This window comes from Nycticebus coucang, chromosome 17 (assembly GCF_027406575.1).
Source record: "Nycticebus coucang isolate mNycCou1 chromosome 17, mNycCou1.pri, whole genome shotgun sequence".
In the NCBI taxonomy this organism is placed as follows: Eukaryota; Metazoa; Chordata; class Mammalia; order Primates; family Lorisidae; genus Nycticebus; species Nycticebus coucang.
The window spans coordinates 48,260,436-48,282,103 of NC_069796.1; the positions used below are offsets into that span (position 1 = coordinate 48,260,436).

A 21,668-nucleotide genomic window follows, 5' to 3' on the forward strand; every position below is an offset into this window, starting at 1 on the left:
TATTTTAACAGATGACATATTAATGTTCTTTTTTTTTTTTTTTTTCAGATTAACGTGAAGGTATAAACAACCAGGTCAACATATTTAAATTTGTTAGGTAGAGTCCCTCTTGTAGTTAATGACTCCCACTCAAAATGTGTTCCAAAACTCCACACCATTTCCCCTCTCCCCCTCCCTCTTTCTCCCTCCTCTTAACTTGAATTGAAATGAGTTTTTCTCCTATATGGGCATTCCTTAGATGGTCTACTGGCTTCATATTAGTATGGAGTACATTGGATAATTGTTTTTCCATTCTTGTGATGCTTTACTCAGAAGAATGTGTTTCAACTCTATCTAGGTTAATACAAAAGATTTGAAGTCACCGTCTTTTTATGGCTGAATAGTATTCTATGGTATACATATGTTGCAATTTGTTAATCCATTCCTGAGTTTATTGGAATGTCCAATCAGTAGCCTTTGTATTTGCCACAATTTGTTAATCCACTTCTGAGTTGATTGGAATGTCAAACCAGTAGCCTTTGTATTTGCCAACCATAGCCAAGTTTAAAAGTCAATCAACAACATAATTTTTGTTACCCAGGAAAAGCACTTCTATTTTTAGTCAATTTTTTGTGTTTGAGCCCTTGTAACTGGACTGTCAAAGAGAAATTGGCTAGGAAGTAAAGGGCTTCAGTGTGGAAGAAATGGGTCCATCCCAGGGAATCAAATGGCTTGTGTTTTAGAGTGACATGTTCCAGGTTGTACAGGACATCCCTCAGTTTACACCGGTTATCTCAGAATTAGTACAATTTCATTGAGTGTCTATATTCACTAACAAGTTTAGATAGTAAATTGTGCGAATATGTAACATGACTTGGGTTGGCCCTGATGAGTCTTGAGTCTAATTTCTTTTCCCGGCCAGGACTATGATTGAAACTGGCTGCTGGCAGGAAAAAATTTATTTTTATGGTTTTTCTCTCCTTTTTAAAAAGCAGAAGAGCTCTCTCAGACCTGAGTTCCTAGGTACTAGGCCAGTGAGAGATCACCATAACCAAGTGTATGGCAATGGCACCATGTAGGGTGGTTTCTCCTGTTTAGAAATCCAGCTGTGGAAGAGATTAGGAATAAACTGTCTTGGTCATTTTCACAGGCCTCCCCAAAGAACGATATTATATAAGATCAAATGGCTGCCTTTCCCCACAAAATCCTCTTTTTCCTGATATGCTCTACTTTGGCACATACTGTTTTCTCAGGTGAGCAACCTTAGAGATTTGGGGCAATAAATATCTGATTTGCCTTAAGTTGTAGGAAATTTAAAAAAGTCATTTGTAACTTTGTTTAGATAATGTTTTGCTGAAATGTAGGCCTTTGGGCTTAATGATCCAAATTGGGTATTATTATGATGTATTTCCCTAAATGAAAAAATTAGACTTGTTTTCTACATTATGGATTCTTATCCTCATTTCTATTTCATTGATTAAAAAAATCATCTAGAGCAGAGAAAATTATAATGTTTCCATTGTAAGCAATACATTGTGTGAATATAATTTTTTTAAATGCCTTTTTCATCTGGGTTTTAAAAAGTTCTCTTAATATGATAATGGAAATTAATAACAAATAAAAGATATTTGTGTGGATGATCTTAGGTTGTTGGATTGGTTGGTATGGTGCCTTCATAGTTAAGTAATAAAAACTCTAAAAGCATAAAGGTGAAATCCATGTTACTTGCTATTATAGATAGAATAATGGCCTCCCATATCCAAGTTCTAAACACCAGAGCCTATAAAGATGCTACCTTCAGTGGCAAAAAAGACTTTACAGATGTGGTTTAGTTAAAGATCTTGAGATAGAAAGATCATCTTGGATCATTCAGGTGTTACCAAAATAATTAAAAGTATCCCTATTAAGAGAGATGCAGAGGGGCTCTAGTCAGTAACATGTGACAATGGAAGCAGAGGTTAGATAGACGCAGGGAAAGGGCCATGGGCCAAGCAATCCAGGTAGCCCACAGAAGCTCAAAAAAGAAAAAGGAAATAAAATCTTCCCTGGAAACTACAGAAGTAACGCACCCCAGCTAAAATCTTGATTTTAAGACTTCTTACCTATAGAATTATAAGATGATAAATTTGTTTCATTTTAAGTCACTAAGTTTGTGACAATTCCCAATAGAAACAATAAAAACTAGTACACTTGCAATGAGTTACACACTACGAAAGCATCTGCTACAGCATATCTCACTCACTTTTCTAAATCTTTCTTAAATAAATGATCCATATTAAATAGTCAATGCATGAATGTTAAAATATAACTACCATCAATTATCTGTTGTATGTAGGTTCTCCACAATATACTTTATTATTTTAACAAGCCTCAGTTAGATAAATTGGATTAATCACAGTACTTGGTTCAATAAATATAATTGTGTCCCATCAGTAAGTACCATGAACACATTGTCCTGGAAAAATCTAGACTACTGACAAAAGTTTGAGACCATAAATGTGATTGTCAGTGATCCAACATCCTTGGATAAAGGCAGAAAAGGGCATTGGATTCACCATTCTAAATCACCTATCTATTCTTCTCTTGTTTTTATTTCCTTATAGTTTTTATTTATGCACATTGTAGAAAGTATCTTTAGAATTCTTTTAAAACTTATACAAAGTTATATAATTTGTCGTGTAGGACATTTTCACTCAACACTATATAGAGAGAATTATAATTGAAAGTTATTTTCTCCTGAATATTATATTGGTTAAATTTATACATATTTTTATGTGCAGCTATCATTTCAGTTTTATTGATGAGAAATACACGTATCCTAATGTGTGACTATAACCTAACTTCTTTCCTCTTCTCTTGATGAGCAGTTGGTTCTCTTACAAATTTACGATGGGAACAGAGCTGATAGACATGTTCTTGTGCATGTTTTTTGATGCACATGGGCAAGTTTCTTTTGGGTACGTATCCAAGAGTAGTTTTGCTATGTCACAAGGTGTATGAATTGTTAAAATTATAGGAAAATGTCAGCTGATTTTCCAAAGTTGCCACATAAATAAATATTTCATAATTAAACTATAAAGTAGCCTACTAATCCACATGATCTGCACATTTGATATCACCTAATCCTTTAAGATTTTAGCCAATCTAATCTTACTTTCATATTGATTTGCATTTTCCTGATTGCTAACAAAGTTCAGAATCATTATGAAATTTATGGGCAATGTATGTTTCTTCTTTTTTATATTTTTGCCATTTTTTTCCTACTGGATTGCTTTAATTTATGTTAAAAATATCTAGGAGATTATCTATCCACCTATATGTCTACCTATATCAAGATACAAATCTTTGTGGACTTTTGTATAAATATCTTTCCTCAGTTTTTAAATTGTCTTTTCATGGCCTTGAATAAGTCTTATTGGTGAGTAGAAATTCTAAATATTGAAAAGTCAGCTTTGTCAAACTTTTCATTTGTAACAAGCCTTTTTTTCTGTAGTTAAGGAAATTCTCTCCTTCTAAATATATTTATCTACATCTTCAATTAAGATATTTTATAAACTAAATTCAAGTGTATTTGACACATAATAAACAGTGTCAGTATAATTTTAACATATTTAAAGTGCAGAATATAAGAGTTGACCACCTACCTACACTGACCACCTCCTTAAATTTGCCTAATTTTCATTTATGATTGAGCAAATAAGTAAATATATTGTAAACAATAAAGAATAGGTTTATCACTAGTGGAAAAGGGAGTTACTTTGAAAACTCCCCTAATAATACATAATGTATGGGTAAAGAAAAGTCAAAATAACCGTTTGAACTTATTATGAACCTAAGGAAAATGAAACAAAATAAATGAAAAGCTATGTTCAAAGTGTCATTGCCCCCAAACCCTTTCCTTTCCACACCATTCTCGCTGTTATCCTTTATCTAACCAACCTCATTAGTCTCCATGCTTCTTGTGTTTCGTTTTGCTCAAATAAACACATACATTTTTACCTCTTTCCCCACACTTTCTTACCTAAAAGATAACATATTACAGAAAACTCGCTTTTTCTGATTTAAAATATATCCTGGAAATCACTACCTATCAGTTCACAGGAACCTCATTATTTATACAATTTCATAGAATTTCATTGGGTGGATGTATCAAACTTCATTTACTCACTTGTTTATGTATGACCATTTGGTTTGTTACCAATACTTTATACTTGCAAATAGTGATGCAAAATAATCTTACTCATGTATGTTTGTATTGTTGGAGATGTATCTTCAGGGGGAATTCCTTTAATTGGGATTGACATGTCAAATGTAATGCAAATATAGTTTTAATCAGTATTGTCAAATTTCACTCCATAAATATTTTGCCAATTTCTATTTCCACTAGTTATATATGAAAGTACCTCTTTCTCAGTAGCTAACCTATCAGGTGAAAAATGGCATTTCAGTATAGCTTAAACTAGCATTTTTCTTCTTATGAGTTAGATTAAATATCTCACTGGGTCTGTGGTTGTGTGTGAATTATAGGTGCATATTTATAGCCTGTTCTGAAATTAGTTTGTGTTTGTTTGTTTCTCCTGGTGTTATTTTAGTTTTATTTAATAAAATGTATCAGTGTTTTTCATTATAGCTCTTAAATTAATGAGTCATTATTAGAAAGTCTTTCCTACATTAAGATTACAGAGAAATTCTGTTATGTTGTATTTTAATTCTTATATAATTTCATTTATTATGTTCAGATGCTGATTCATTTGGAGTTTATTTTTATGTTTGATATGCAGTTTATATGTGTAATTTTATTTTACTTTTACTAGATACAAGCCTTTTAAATAAAACTATATATAGTTGCTTTTGTCATTGAATACTCTGACTTTCTAGAAAAAGATAAGAACATCTGATTCCTTAAATTCTCTGAATTAAAATTTAATTATCCTATATATAATCACATTGATATATTCCTGCAAGGATTTTAACATATTTAACGTGCAGAATATAAGTTTGGACATATAGTAGAGCCTCCAAAGTTGACCACCCAGCTACATTGACCACCTCCTTAAATTTGCCTAATTTTCATTTATGATTGAGCAAATAAGTAAACATATTGTAAACAATAAAAGACAGGTTTCTCATTAGTGGAAAAGGGAGTTACTTTGAAAACTCTTGTTCTTTGAAAAAGCTTGTTCTTTCCTTTATGGAATGATTTTTAAATATCATTTAGGATTTCTCTTATAACTTTCAGGAAGTCTAACTTTGGTAAAGTTCGAATATTCTATGATATTTTATATGTTATTTAACAGTGAGAGACAATCAAGAGAAGAACTCAAATAAATTTTTTTCTTATTTTATTTTCCCACACCCAGCTGGTCATCGGGCAACATCAGGCCTCCCCCACAAAAGCAGTCCACAAAAATCATTTTCCCAAAAGCCAGGGAACTCCTTCAGTTTTCTTATCATCACTGGGCTCTCTTTAGTTCAACATCTTGGTAGAAACTGACCTTATTCTCCACTTATACATTATATCTATTTTTTTAACAATCTTAAAAATTCATACAATTATCCCAACTTTAGTGAAGAGTAAGCTAAAGCTGAGAAATTCAAGTCATTCACCGAAAATAAAATGGTTTGTAAGTAATGCATACAACCACAAACAGTCTACTCTTTTGTCAGAATTGTAAAAATTTAAGAAAAAATAAATAAATGGATAAAATAGTTAACAAAGGAATGTTACTTATAAATTCTATTTCTATAAATTCTTTTGTATACTTTTTTGTGAATGAGTAATTAAATTACATTTATTTATTCAGTGACTTCAGTGGGTAAAATCACATCCCATGGAAAACTATTCTTTTAACTTACTGTGTCTGTATTTTATTTTCAGGAATTTTCAAACCATATGATAAATCCAAATATCCTAAGGTACATTTAAATTTCCTAGTTCTGGATATTCCTTCTACTCCAATTATTCTATTGACATGAGAAATCTAAAACTGTATGGCGATAAAGAAGAATGGAAGGTTTCAATGTGACCTTGGACATGCACCTTAATCTCTCTAGACTCAGTAGCTTTTATTAGAGACACCTTGTAACATAGGGTAATAAAGGCTACTGTATTATAATGTACCACAAACATTATGATATAATAGTATATTTAGTAAAATAAATATATATAGTCAAATAAAATATATTGAGTAAATATATCTCTGAACATTGAGTGAAATAACACTGTCACTTGTTCAAAGCTAAACAATAGCAAATCTCAAGTTATTCCCAGTCTCAATAGAGAATCTTCATTCACCCCAGCTCTACTTAAGCCTCATCCTCTGGAAGTTTAAAAACATATAAACATCTCTACTCAAAAACTTCTTACAGTGATTTATTTGGACTGAGACACCAAAGTTAAATGAAAACATTGCATTTCAGCTTAAACAGGTATATAATGATTATAACTTTAAGAGGTGATGAGAAGGCTGGGGACATAGGATCAGGAAAAAAAAAAAATGGCCTGATGGAAGCCAGAACATAGGATATCCTTGAAAAAAATCAATTGACTAAGTAAGATTCGATAGTATTCCTATATGGGGTAGAAGTGACAGGCAAGGAATAGATGGGAGAGAATCTACTATTAATTATTTCTATGATAATTTATGTTATTTGCAGCCTCAATGTAAAATGTATTACCCAGTGGATTCTATTTATGATTTGGACTGTCCTGATGTAACACAATATATTTGTGCTACAAATGGCCACACTTACCAGAATGAGTGCTTCTTTTGTATGGATCAGTGGTAAGTTCAAATAAATACCATTATTTTTTCTCTATACCTCCTCCTAGAAATTTCAGGTGACTTTAGCTAAGGAATTAGTTCTTACTTATGCATGAGACTTTTTACAAATAGTCTCTATTGTTTATAAAGATTGAAGACAGACTCCATGGATAGCAAAAATAAAGTTTTTAAAACCGTTTAGTTAATATTCAAAGTTGACTTATTAAAAAAGGATTAAATGATATTTTGGGAGAACTGCACAAAGATCGTATCTGTCGATAGTCTATAGATTACATTCAAGCAAAGAATGGGAATCCATTTTGTCAAAAGTCACTCAAATTTTCTTTCTTAAGTCCAACAAACCTATGAATATCACCCATTAATGTTGTTTGGTAGGTATCGATAAGAAAAATAAAATGTTTGGTAATTATAAATAGTATAGATATACATGCAGAGAGAGCCATATAAACAGACAAAAATATAGATAAAGGTGTAGATAAATATTTGAATAATGAACTGATTGTGCGGTCTTATATAAAAATTGATAGTCAACATTTCTTACTTTAACCTTTCAAATAAATTTGGCCTGAAATTTAGCTAATTTAGGTTAAATATTAATTTTTGTTTAGATTAAAATATTAATAATATTCTATGATATATAATTATCCCCATTCGAAATTGTTTATAAATCAGCCTTGTGTCTTTTCTTTCCTTTTTTTTTTATTTTCTTTGAGACAGAGTCTCACTATGTGGCCCTTAGTAGAGGTCCATGGCATTACAGCTCACAGCAACCTCAAATTCATGGGGTAAGCGATTCTCTTGCCTCAGCTTCCCAAGTAGCTGGGACTACAGGCTCCCGCCACAACGCCTGGCTATTTTTCTGCTGCAGTTATCATTGCTATTTTGCAGGCCTGGGCCAGGTTCAAACCCACTAGCCCCAGTGTATGTGGCCAGTGTCCTAACCACAGAGCTATGTGCCAAGCCCAGCCTTCTGTCTTGTCAGTAACTTCTCCAAGGCCTGTGAGATCTTCTATTTTGGAGATTCCCAAGACTTTCCCCAGGTTTGATGATTCACTACAAGGACCCACAAAACTCAGAAAATCTGTTACATATAATCATAATAACTAATACAATGAAAGGATACCAGTAAAATCAGCAAAGACAAAAGATGCATAAGTTAGTATGACATTCAACATAAGTTTCTAGCTGTCCTTTCCTAGTGGAGTCACACAGGCAATGCTTAACTCTCACAGCCATGATGAATTGCAAATTGTATGAATTGTTTCCATACTTACCGGGGAAGCTTACTAAGTCTTGGTGTTCAGGCTTTTCATTGAAAGTCAATTCATAGGCATAGAACACCTGCATGGTTGATCTCAACTACTCAATCTGCTCCCCATCCAGAGGCCAAACTGATACAGAGCGACTTAGAACCCTAGACAAGTGAAAACAGAGATTCACCCCATCTGGTAGGCCCAAGTCCTAGGTATAAAAGCACACTCTTAACAGGTGGGCTGTTCTCAGGACTTGTTGGCTATCTCTAGTAGACAACTCTTTATTACACACCTTCTTTTGAAAAGAATCCTCCTGAGTTTCCCATGTCCCATGACATAAAGATTGTTGCTGAAGACCAAAGGCAGCCCAGTGTAGAATCCAATTTAATAAAGAAAATACATGTTCATGTTCAGAGAAAGTATTAGTCTCAGTGGCTGAAACATCCTTTAAAAGAAAAGAATGGAAGCTGAAAAGTGTGAATTAACCAAATCTCTACTATTGTCTTCAAAAAAGATGAATGCATTAATGTTACCTGAATATGTAGAATAAATTATATTTTCATTCCTTCCTAATGAAATTACTATTGGTTTTTCAAGAATAAGCTAATTAGGGAAGAGAATTGAAAATGTCTTTTTTTGGCTCTTTCTCATAAGACTTATTCATATTCTGTGGTATTTAGGCACACACCACTAAACAAAGCAGTGTAAGAGAGACTCTCCCATAATGGTCTGGCCTTAGTATTATAACATAGACTGATACAGAGGCACAGTGTGGGCCTAGGTCTGCCAGGCTACTATTACATAACTTCCCACAAAGATTATTTATAGACTCCTTTCAGCCTCGTCTAGGAAACTTGAGGAAGTTGTGTTTTCACAGAACTGTCCCAGCAGCTCAAAGATCATGCCTCTGATTTCTTCTGGCAAAAATGGGGAAGAGATGAAAGAAACAATTTCCTTCCTTTCTCCCTTTTTTCCTGGCTTCCTGTCTTCAAAAACTCTATGTTGAAAAATTTCATAGAACATCTTTTGAATAATCAAGATATAAAGAAGGACTGTACAAACTGTGGTAGTAACAAACAGGAATAGGTTAAGGAAGGCTATAAAGGGAATTGCAAAAGCAACTCAGTTTTGAGGACTTCACTTAGCAGATGAAGAGAAAGTACATTCAAAAGCAATATCTACTTCCCTTATGATACTAATCTATTTTTTTTTCTCTTCTCTATAGGGAATTTGGCTCTTCTATTAAGTTTGAAAAACATGGAAAATGTGATTAATGGATAACAGGGTACCTACGCTTGCTTATTTTTATCATGATTTAATTGAAAAAATGATTTTTTTTAGATCTTGAGGATGTAAATTAAAAAACACACCCCTATGCTGTATCCAAATTTGAAACAAAATTGGAAACACCAAAAAGGAATAACACTACTGGGGAATGAAATTTTATATTTATTACAAATAAACAAAGCAACAAATGAGCTAATAGATCTCAATCTCTGTGTACTGCTTATTTGAAATCAGCTTTCATTTGTTGGGGATAAGTCTATTCAGCAAAGGTGCTTACTAAAACTCCCCTGAATTGAACTCACAACAAACTGCAGGCCTTTCTGAACGATCATTTACTGCCCCACTAATACCATTTGATGACATGGAGCCAAAGAGAAAATATCCTCTCTGCAAAAGGCCGAGACCAAAGAAGGGAGTCATTCAGTAATGCAGCCTAAGTTATCTATCTGGGGACTTTGAAAAGCTATACCTGCTGTTGGAAAAGTAAACTAACAGACAGAGGTAAGTATTAGGCTATTGGATGATTCCTAAGAAATCCTAAGAAAGAAAGGACACTGGTATGAAAATAAGGAGACCTGAATTCTTCCCTCAGTTTTGCAATGTTCTCATTTTGGGTCACATTCACTATCAGTATCTCTGGTCATAGTGGCTCCAAAATGTTCTTGGTTTGGCTTATTGTATTATTTATGCAGAAGAGTAAGCCATCCACTTTATCTGGCATTTTGCCTCAAATATATTGAATATTATAATGAAAGACACTACTGTCTCTCCATTTGTTCGTAAGCAAAATTGGAGTTTTAAAATCCACTATCAGCCCTCCATCAGATAGCTGAAATACTCTGCTATCTACCAACATTGATAGTAGCTGGTATGGGATATAAGGAATAAAGAAATCAAAGGGAGGATATCTTCTGCTGCTGTCTAGATATCTGGCCATACACAATCTATAAACTAAACTCATTACTTTTTAGATTGGGGTGGTCTACCCCAACCCTTAGCCTATGTCTGCAAGTGTTTTGACTTCATCCTGATCAAGGATAGAACACATTACCTGGGCCTCTGTAAACCCACAAATGGACACCTATCGACCAGATACATGAGTGCATGGTGCAAACAGAGCCATTCATGTCCTGATCCTCACCTGGAAATCCTGAGAGAAAGACCCTCATTCCTTTTACCTGGACATGCATCTAGATAATATTTCCTCAAGCCATAGTAAGAATAAAGGGGAATCCCTTGTTAAAAATGAGAGTGACACAGAGAAAGTATATTCTGATGACATCAATTTGGTGCCTCCAGTTATCCCTAAACCAGGTCTTTAATTTTTACGTGTATTATTACATGTAATTACTCTTTAATTTTTTTACATGTAACAATAAATGTTCTTACACCATTGGTATCATGTTTTCTGTTCCCTGAGCCAAGACCAGTGATATGTTAAAGAACAAAATATCTAGAAGATAAATGAATCCCTGAATTTTTTTCACTTTTGCAAAGATCCTTTCTCATAGTCCATTTGTGTTAGAAACTAGAGTCTTTCCTCTGATAATGAAGGTAGTATGCGCCTTGAAACATCTAAGCCCAGGTATTTATATACACATACATACATACACACAAACACACACATATATACTTGCATACATATATACATATATATACATGTATATACACAAACACACACAATATTAACTTTTATAAAAAATTTTATATACATTGTATGGTTACAGAAAGTTATATTCCTTCAAAAGCCAAAATTCAAAGGTATATACTTTATTATTCAACTAATAATCAGGGCAATAGAGCGTTTTTTTCCCAAGGAGATCATAAGACCGAAAACCTGGGCAGAGTTGCAGAGCAAGTACCCTGGCTTCAATCATCTCTGACATTCTCTTACTATTTTGTGCTTTTTCTCCTCAGTCCTCCTTTTCCATGGTCCCCTTCCCTCACAAATACTTCCACTGGGTCCCACAGATCCTTTTTGGCATGATAAACATGTTCATCTATGTTCTCATCCTTACCATCAAATGCTTTGTGCGTCTCTTTCCCCTAGCTGACTCTGGGACTTCCCCCATAGACACTCCTGTTATTAAAATAGTGGAGAGTGGAGCGTGCCTCTGGCTCTGCAGGGCTGGAAGAAGAACTGGCATCTTCTTGATCTTCTGAGGAAACTTTTGGCCCATTATTTCTTTGTCCTGCTAGAAAGGCAATGTTACCTATGGCACATCGCAGCTGGACCACCTACCGCATCTCATCTCTGTTGCCTAGACTGGTCATGCCCACAGAATAATTCAGACCTTTTGTCCTCTACCATATAGCCCTCCTTGCCAACATTCTTGTCATTGTCCAAGGGGGTTTCCATGTCCATTTGATTTATTCACTCAAACTTTTTTTTTATTTATTTTTTATTTTTTTTAAATCATAACTGTGTACATTGATATGATCATGGGGCATTATACACTAGTTTCACAGAGCGTTTGACACACTTTCATCACAATTGTGAACATAGCCTTCCTGGCATTTTCTCAGTTATTGTGCTAAGATATTTACATTCCACATTTGCTAAGTTTCACATACACCCTTGTAAGATGCACTGCAGGTGTAATCCCAATCCTCCTCCCTCTACCCCCTCCCCCTCCCTCCCCTCCCTTTCCCCCTCCCCCTATTCTTAGGTCGTAACTGGGTTATAGCTTTCATGTGAAAGCCCCAAATTAGTTTCATAGTAGGGCTGAATACATTGGATACTTTTTCTTCCATTCTTGAGATACTTTACTGAGAAGGATATGTTCCAGCTCCATCCATGTAAACACGAAAGAGGTAAAGTCTCCATCTTTTTTAAGGCTGCATAATATTCCATGGTGTACATATACCACAATTTATTAATCCATTTGTGGATCGATGGGCACTTGGGCTTTTTCCATGACTTAGCAATTATGAATAGGGCTGCAATATACATTCTGGTACAAATATCTTTGTTATGATGTGATTTTTGGTCTTCTGGGTATATATATATGCCCAGTAGGGGAATTGCAGGATTGAATGGCAGATCTATTTTTAGATCTCTAAGTGTTCTCCATATATCTTTCCAGAAGGAATGTATTAATTTGCATTCCCACCAGCAGTGCAAAAGTGTTCCCTTTTCTCCACATTCACGCCAACATATCTGGTCTTGAGATTTTGTGATATAGGCTAGTCTCACTGAAGTTAGATGACATCTCAAAGTAGTTTTGATTTGCATTTCTCTGATGATTAAAGATGATGAGCATTTTTCATATGTCTGAAGGCCGCGTGCCTATCTTCTTCAGATAAGTTTCTCTTCAAATCCCTTGCCCAGCCTACGATGGGATCCCTTGTTCTTTTTTTGCTAATAAGTTTGAGTCTCTGTGGATTCTGGTTATTAAACCTTTATTGGAGACATAACCTGCAAATATCTTCTCCCATTCTGAGGGCTGTTTGCTTGCTTTACTTACTGTGTTCTTGGCTGTGCAGAAGCTTTTTAGTTTGATCAAGTCCCAGTAGTGTATTTTTGAGGTTGCTTCTATTGCCCAGACCAATTTCATAAAGGGTTTTCCCTGCATTCTCCTCAAGTATTTTTATAGTTTCATGTCTTAAGTTTAAATATTTAATCCAGTGAGAGTCTATCTTAGTTAATAGTGAAAGGTGTGAGTCCAGTTTCAGTCTTCTACAGGTTGCCAGCCAGTTCACCCAGCACCATTTGTTAAATAGGGAATCTTTTGATCTTATGTTTCTTTAGCCCAGAATGAAGAAATGTGAGGCCAAAATGTCAGCTGTGCTATGCTAAAGTGTATTTATACATTTGTGGTACATGTTTGTGCTACTCTACTGTAGGATTCCTTCCTGTTCTATGAGGTCATAACACAATGAGATTGTAAGGCACTCAACACTTCTAGCATTAATATTGGTGAATAAATTTTCCTGCTACAGGAAATATCCCCCCTCACCTCGCCCCAACAGAATATACCTGATCTGAAAATTACAAAGGATGCTATCCTAATTGAGTGTTATAAACAGAGAAGATACTCTGAGTGTCAAGCATGGCACTGTGGTGTAGGGAGCCCAGGATGGACGTGCAGCATAGAGATCTGAGTTCACTTCCTCCTGTTATTTATGTGACTTACGTTCCCTGAGCATCATCTTTGCCACCTTTAATATGAGTTTTTATACCTACCATACAAGATCCCTATAAATATAAGTAGAGAACATGTTTTAGAAAATGTCTTTTATAGAGAGGAAGGAGCCTAAGAGTGGAGAGCTAAATGCAGCCCAGATGAGGACTGAAAAGAGCTGGCCACACAAGACTGAGACCCTCTTCAGAAATGCACTTGTGGAAGAGGCGGAGCAAGACGGCAGCCGAGTAACAGCTTCCTTGCATCTGGGCACCGTGAGTCTGGGGATATAGGACTCCAGGCATCTCTGGCTGGTGGGATCTGCCTATCATCACCCCTGAGAGGATACAGGGAGTCAGCGAGAGACTTCTGGACCCCAAGAGGAGGACTAAAACAGTGGAAAACCGGCAAGTGGTCGCGTGTGTTCAATCCGTCTAAACCCACCCACAACTGTAAGTTCAGTAGCAGCAAGACTGCAAACCAGAAAGGCCTTACCTATGAACTGTTTTGGTGTCTTTGGACTTGACACTCAGCTGAACTGCCTTGGGGAGAGCCTGAGCGGGAGTGCAGAGAACTTTGGCCTTTGTCTAGGGCCCCATTCTGAGCCGCTGAGCCAGACGGAGCTAATAGTGTTTGGCTCTGGGTCACAGGCAGACATTGTGAGTGATCTGCCCCGCAAGCTCCGCCCTCAGGGTCACAGAGCTGGAATTGGGTGGGAGCTGGTAACCCAGTGACCAAGTATCCTAAGAGCGGGGTCTGAGCCGCCTTGCAGCCCTAACCCTCGGGGGCAGAAGGAGACCAGTTTTGACACACAGGGTAAGTGGATAGCCACTTCAGCAGTGATTCCAGTGACAAGCACTTCCCTGAGAAAGCTTCTGCTCAGTAAGTGAACAAGTTCAAAGTGCCTTTTAAGTGGGCTGAAGAGAGATTTAGGGTGTCTACCTGCTGGGGTTTGAGAAACTAGCAGCCTCCAGTCGTATCAGAACTGTGATTAACATCTCATACCCCAGAAGACCACGTGTTGCCCAGAAAATATTCAATAACATATACATACTGCTTTGTTTTTGGCTGTGTGTTTTTTTTGTTTGTTTGTTTGTTTTTTTGGTTTGGTTGTTTTTTTTGTTTATTTTGATGTTATGGATTGTTGTTTTGTTTTTTAAGTTCAACCTTTTCCATACAGATCCTTTTTCTTTCTCAATTTTTCTGGTTTAATTATAATTTCCCATTGCTGCCTATTTCAATAATTAGAACTTCATTTTTGTTAGTGTTTCTACCACTATTATATGGTTTTTCCAGCCAATTTGATCCCGTAAACTTTTCTGTTTGCTTGTTTTGGTTTGATTTATAGCATTTCTGTCTTTCCTCTCTACTTGGTGGAGGTGGGGTACTGTGTCTGATCAGGTTAGCAAAGAGCTGCTGACCTCAAGGGAACAACCCAACTGGGCACCCCCAGAAGGTGTTTTTTTTTTTAAGGTTGTATCAAAGTACCCTACTGCACACCTATATTGCTCTGTCTCCCTCTTTCTGTGCCTCTCTTCTTTTTGTCAATATTCCTTTTACCCACACCCCATCCTTTCTCTATTTTTATTTTTTTTTTCCTTATCACTCGGTCCTCCTTTCTTTCATCCCTTTTTTGCTCTTAAACCTTCTCAACCTTCTGGTTCGGTAACCCTTAGTCCACAGGCACGAGAACTTAAAGAGCAAGAGGAAGTGAAAGGAAAATTAGGGCAAGGAAACAGATAAAAGAAATCACCCATGAGGAAGAATCAGCAGAAAACTCCAGGCAACATGAAGAACCAGTCCAGAACAACCCCGCCAAGGGACCATGAGGTAGCTACTGCAGAGGATTCCACTTATACAGAAATGTTGGGAATGACAGAAAGGGAATTTAGAATACACATGTTGAAAACAATGAAAGAAATGATGGAAACAATGAAGGAAACTGCTAATAAAGTGGAAAATAACAAAAAGGAAATCCAAAAACTGAATCAAATAAGAGATGAACGATATGAAGAATATAAAAAGGATATAGCAGAGCTGAAGGAAATGAAACAGTCAATCAGGGAACTTAAAGTTGCAATGGAAAGTATCAGCAACAGGTTAGACCATGCAGAAGAAAGAATTTCAGAGGTAGAAGACAAAGTTTTTGAGATAACTCAGATAGTAAAAGAGGCAGAAAAGAAGAGAGAGAAAGCAGAACGTTCACTGTCAGAATTATGGGACTTTATGAAGCGTTCCAACATACGAGTTATAGGAATTCCAGAAGGGGAAGAAGAATGCCCCAGAGGAATGGAAGCCATACTAGAGAATATTATAAAAGAAAATTTCCCAAATATCACCAAAGATTCTGACACACTGCTTTCAGAGGGCTATCGGACCCCAGGTCGCCTCAACTCTAACCGAGCTTCTCCAAGACACATTGTGATGAACCTGTCCAAAGTCAAGACAAAAGAAAAGATTCTGCAAGCTGCCAGGAGTAAGCGCCAGTTGACCTACAGGGGCAAATCCATCAGAGTGACCGCAGACTTCTCTAATGAAACTTTCCAAGCAAGAAGACTATGGTCATCTAACTTTAATCTACTTAAACAGAACAATTTCCAGCCCAGAATTCTGTATCCTGCTAACCTAAGCTTAAAAATTGACGGAGAAATCAAATCATTTAAAGATATACAAACATTGAGAAAATTCGCCACAACAAGACCAGCTCCACAGGAAATACTTCAACCTGTTCTGCACACTGACCACCACAATGGATCAGCAGCAAAGTAAGAACTCAGAAATTAAAGGACAGAACCAAACCTCCACACTGATGCAAAAGATAAAACTAAGCATGTTTAAATAAGACGAAATAAGACACAAAATAAGACGAATAGAATACTACCACACTTATCAATTATCTCAATAAATGTTAATGGCTTGAATTCCCCACTGAAGAGACATAGATTGGTTGACTGGATTAAAAAACAAAAGCCATCCATTTGCTGTCTGCAAGAAACACACCTGGCTTCAAAAGACAAATTAAAGCTCTGAGTCAAGGGTTGGAAGACAATTTTTCAGGCAAATGGAATTCAGAAGAAAAGAGGAGTTGCAATCTTATTTTCAGACACATGTGGATTTAAAGCAACTAAAGTCAAAAAAGACAAAGATGGTCACTTTATATTGGTCAAGGGAAAAATACAACAAGAAGACATTTCAATTCTAAATATCTATGCACCCAATTTAAATGCTCCCAGATTCTTGAAACAGACCTTACTCAGTCTGAGCAATATGATATCTGATAATACCATAATAACAGGGGACCTTAACACTCCTCTTACAGAGCTGGACAGATCCTCTAAACAGAAATTAAACAAGGATATAAGAGACTTAAACAGAGACTTAGAACAACTGTGCTTGATAGACGCATATAGAACACTCCATCCCAAAGATGAAGAATATACATTCTTCTCATCACCCCATGGAACATTCTCCAAAATAGATCATATCCTGGGACACAAAACAAATATCAACAGAAGCAAAAGAATTGAAATTTTACCTTGTATCTTCTCAGACCATAAGGCACTAAAGGTGGAACTCAACTCTAACAAAAATGCTCGACCCCACCCAAAGGCATGGAAACTAAACAATCTTCTGTTGAATAACAGATGGGTGAAGGAAGAAATAAAACAGGAAATCATTAACTTCCTTGAGCATAACAACAATGAAGACACAAGCTACCAAAACCTGTGGGATAATGCAAAAGCAGTTTTGAGAGGAAAATTCATCGCTTTAGATGCCTACATTCGAAAAACAGAAAGAGAGCACATCAACAATCTCACAAGAGATCTTATGGAATTGGAAAAAGAAGAACAATCTAAGCCTAAACTCAGGAGAAGAAAAGAAATATCCAAAATCAAATCAGAGATCAATGAAATTGAAAACAAAAGAATCATTCAGAAAATTAATGAAACAAGGAGTTGGTTTTTTGAAAAAATAAATACAATAGATAAACCATTGGCCAGACTAACGAGGAATAGAAAAGTAAAATCTCTAGTAACCTCAATCAGAAATGATAAAGGGGAAATAACAACTGATAACAGAGATACAAGAGACCATCTCTGAATACTACCAGAAACTCTATGCCCAGAAATTTGACAATGTGAAAGAAATGGATCAATATTTGGAATCACACCCTCTCCCTAGACTCAGTCAGGAAGAAATAGAGCTCCTGAACAGACCAATTTCAAGCACTGAGATCAAAGAAACAATAAAAAATCTTCCAACCAAAAAATGCCCTGGTCCAGATGGCTTCAATCCAGAATTCTATCAAACATTCAAGGAAGAGCTTATTCCTGCACTGCACAAATTATTCCAAAAAACTGAGGAAGAAGGAATCTTCCCCAACACATTCTATGAAGCAAACATCACCCTGATACCAAAACCAGGAAAAGACCCAAACAAAAAGGAGAATTTCAGACCAATCTCACTCATGAACATAGACGCAAAAATTCTCAACAAAATCCTAGCCAATAGATTACAGCTTATCATCAAAAAAGTCATTCATCATGATCAAGTAGGCTTCATCCCAGGGATGCAAGGCTGGTTTAACATACGCAAGTCTATAAACGTTATCCACCATATTAACAGAGGCAAAAATAAAGATCACATGATCCTCTCAATAGATGCAGAAAAAGCATTTGATAAAATCCAGCATCGTTTTTTAATTAGAACACTGAAGAGTATAGGCATAGGTGGCACATTTCTAAAACTGATTGAAGCTATCTATGACAAACCCACAGCCAATATTTTACTGAATGGAGTAAAACTGAAAGCTTTTCCTCTTAGAACTGGAACCAGACAAGGTTGTCCTCTGTCACCTTTACTATTCAACGTAGTGCTGGAAGTTCTAGCCAATACAATTAGGCAAGACAAGGAAATAAAGGGAATCCAAATGGGAGCAGAGGAGGTCAAACTCTCCCTCTTTGCTGACGACATGATCTTATACTTTGAGAACCCCAAAGACTCAACCACAAAACTCCCAGAAGTCATCAAAAAATACGGTAATGTTTCAGGATATAAAATCAATGCCCACAAGTCAGTAGCTTTTGTGTACACCAATAACAGTCAAGATGAGAAGCTAATTAAGGACACAACTGCCTTCACCATAGTCTCAAAGAAAATGAAATACCTAGGAATACACCTAACAAAGGAGGTGAAGGACCTCTATAAAGAAAACTATGAGATCCTCAGAAAGGAAATAGCAGAGGATATTAACAAATGGAAGAACATACCATGCTCATGGATGGGAAGAATCAACATTGTTAAAATGTCTATACTTCCCAAAGCAATCTACCTATTCAATGCCATTCCTATCAAAATACCAACATCGTACTTTCAAGATTTGGAAAAAATGATTCTGCGTTTTGTATGGAACCGGAAAAAATCCTGTATAGCTAAGGCAGTTCTCTGTAACAAAAATAAAGCTGGGGACATCAGCATACCAGATTTTAGTCTGTACCACAAAGCCATAGTGCTCAAGACAGCATGGTACTGGCACAAAAACAGAGACATAGACACTTGGAATCGAATTGAAAACCAAGAAATGAAACTAACATCTTACAACCACCTAATCTTTGATAAACCAAACAAGAACATACCTTGGGGGAAAGACTCCCTATTCAATAAATGGTGTTGGGAGAACTGGATGTCTACATGTAAAAGACTGAAACTGGACCCACACCTTTCCCCACTCACAAAAAATGATTCAAGATGGATAAAGGACTTAAATTTAAGGCATGAAACAATAAAAATCCTCCAAGAAAGCATAGGAAAAACACTGGAAGATATTGGCCTGGGGAAAGACTTCATGAAGAAGACTGCCATGGCAATTGCAACAACAACAAAAATAAACAAATGGGATTTCATTAAACTGAAAAGCTTCTGTACAGCTAAGGAGACAATAACCAAAGCAAAGAGACAACCTACACAATGGGAAAGGATATTTGCATATTTTCAATCAGACAAAAGCTTGATAACTAGGATCTATAGAGAACTCAAATTAATCCACATGAAAAAAGCCAACAATCCCTTATATCAATGGGCAAGAGACATGAATACAACTTTCTCTAAAGACGACAGACGAATGGCTAACAAACACATGAAAAAATGTTCATCATCTCTATATATTAGAGAAATGCAAATCAAAACAACCCTGAGATATCATCTAACCCCAGTGAGAATGGCCCACATCACAAAATCTCAAAACTGCAGATGCTGGCGTGGATGTGGAGAGAAGGGAACACTTTTACACTGCTGGTGGGACTGCAAACTAGTACGACCTTTCTGGAAGGAAGTATGGAGAAACCTCAAAGCACTGAAGCTAGACCTCCCATTTGATCCTGCAATCCCGTTACTGGGCATCTACCCAGAGGGAAAAAAATCCTTCTATCATAAGGACACTTGTACTAGACTGTTTATTGCAGCTCAATTTACAATCGCCAAAATGTGGAAACAGCCTAAATGCCCACCAACCCAGGAATGGATTAACAAGCTGTGGTATATGTATACCATGGAATACTATTCAGCCATTAAAAAAAATGGAGACTTTACATCCTTCGTATTAACCTGGATGGACGTGGAAGACATTATTCTTAGTAAAGCATCACAAGAATGGAGAAGCATGAATCCTATGTACTCAATTTTGATATGAGGACAATTAATGACAATTATGGTTATGGGGGGGGACAGAAAGGGAAGAAGGGAGGTGGGTGGGGCCTTGGTGTGTGTTACACTTTATGGGGGCAAGACATGATTGCAAGAGGGACTTTACCTAACAATTGCAATCAGTGTAACCTGGCTTATTGGACCCTCAATGAATCCCCAACAATAAAAAAAAAAAAAAAGAAAATGTCTTTTATAGAGATGAGTCTGTAATTTCACTTAGTAAATCATATATGAAGTAATTTACTGCTATATATATACATGTCCACTCTAGAATACCATTTTATCAAAAGTTTTACATATGTCATTCTACATACGTAATCCTCACAATAAAATTATGCCATGAGTATATCTATTCCAATTTTGCACATCCAACATATATTTATTTATGTATTTATTTAATGATACATATTAATAAATGCGCAGATTCTGGCCTCTGATGCAGATGCCAGTAAATTATAGATAGTATTACTGTCCACAGGAAAGAGAAACACAAATAACCAAGAATGAGAACCTCAGAGGAATAGAATCTTCTATTTGGTTACTTTGTGCTTCAATAACCTATGAGACATTGAGGCCAAAAAAGCCCTATAAATGTCAAGGTATGGGGAATGGAAATGTGATGGAGCTGACAAAGTTTAAAAGTCATTAGTGTAGGTGTTGGAGCAAAAAAGATCAGCTGAGACCCTCCCACTGCCAGAAACACACAGAAAAATACTCTTAACCTTCTAACTCCATTTTATGTTATGAAGCTCACATTCATATGCTAATAGATGGCAATAGAGGGAGAGCCAAGTGTTCTGGGGACCAGGTGTGTTTTTGAGTGGGAGAGAGAAAGCTGATATCATTTGACCCCCTAATTCCAGCATACCTAATACTCAATCCATTTCTTCCTTCCTATGATATCAGTCAAAAAATATTTTTCTTTTTTGGTTAATCTTGCTCAAAATCTGTCAATAATAAAGATCTTGACTGATACAGAAGGATAAAGTAATTATTATGTTTAAAGTCTGGGGATATAAAACATGAAAAAGTTCTCTGCCAGTAGGGTGTGCTCAGGGCCATTACCTGTTGTTACCTCTAGATGCCAGCCTTACTCTTCCTTACTCTTCTATTAGTCTTATTTGACTAGTTAAAATTCACTAGAAGTGTCCAGAGAGCATTGCGTGTCTACTTTCTTCATCACTTTTCCAACTGATCATAAAATCCACTTCTGCTGGCAACAGAGGTGCTCATCCTCTTTCCTCTTCCTCTCTATTTTCACCTGTGTCCCTCTGGTTGGTAGATGTTATCAGGATCACTCTCTATGGAGCTGGAGAGATAGGCATTTCAGGTTGCTAAAAATAAAACCTCTTCTAAAGACCTCTCTTGTTAACATTGACCACCTATTCTACCATAGAATTATTATCTAGCTTTATTCCATTATTAGTCTTTCCATCTCTGTCTCACCCAAATAATAAAAGCAATAATGAAATCCTCTCCCAAAATGAGGGATAGGGAACAGCAATCCTGTATTACCACAGAATAAAAAGGGAAATTAG

The 21,668-nt window shown here is 36.2% G+C and overlaps 2 protein-coding genes across 8 annotated transcripts in view; one reads left to right on the plus strand and one right to left on the minus strand.

Moving 5' to 3' along the window:
• LOC128569287 (ovomucoid-like) overlaps nucleotides 1–21,668 on the minus strand; it is an 89,243-nt gene that overhangs the window by 43,463 nt on the left and 24,112 nt on the right. For 2 of the 7 annotated variants that reach the window (XR_008375300.1, XM_053567443.1), the window contains exon 2: nucleotides 8,039–8,178. The exons of 4 other annotated variants lie outside the window; for them this stretch is intronic. The gene's annotated coding sequence lies outside the window, so the exon portion shown is untranslated. Of the gene's footprint in view, nucleotides 1–8,038; nucleotides 8,179–8,309; nucleotides 8,425–21,668 lie in introns of those variants that run through there. One more of the 7 variants, XR_008375301.1, reaches the window with a different exon arrangement.
• On the plus strand, nucleotides 1,163–9,291 carry SPINK13 (serine peptidase inhibitor Kazal type 13). Its single transcript, XM_053567446.1, has 4 exons — nucleotides 1,163–1,232; nucleotides 5,858–5,895; nucleotides 6,637–6,764; nucleotides 9,243–9,291. Exons 1-4 carry the CDS (start codon nucleotides 1,163–1,165, stop codon nucleotides 9,289–9,291), a joined length of 285 nt encoding a protein of 94 aa, XP_053423421.1.

Coding starts and splice junctions, on each gene's coding strand:
- SPINK13 (XM_053567446.1), top strand. CDS start 1,163: ATGGCTGCCTTTCCCCACAAAATCCTCTTTTTCCTGATATGCTCTACT. Junction 1,233..5,857: donor GGCACATACTGTTTTCTCAG/GTGAGCAACCTT, acceptor TTTTATTTTCAG/GAATTTTCAAACCATATGAT. Junction 5,896..6,636: donor ATAAATCCAAATATCCTAAG/GTACATTTAAAT, acceptor TGTTATTTGCAG/CCTCAATGTAAAATGTATTA.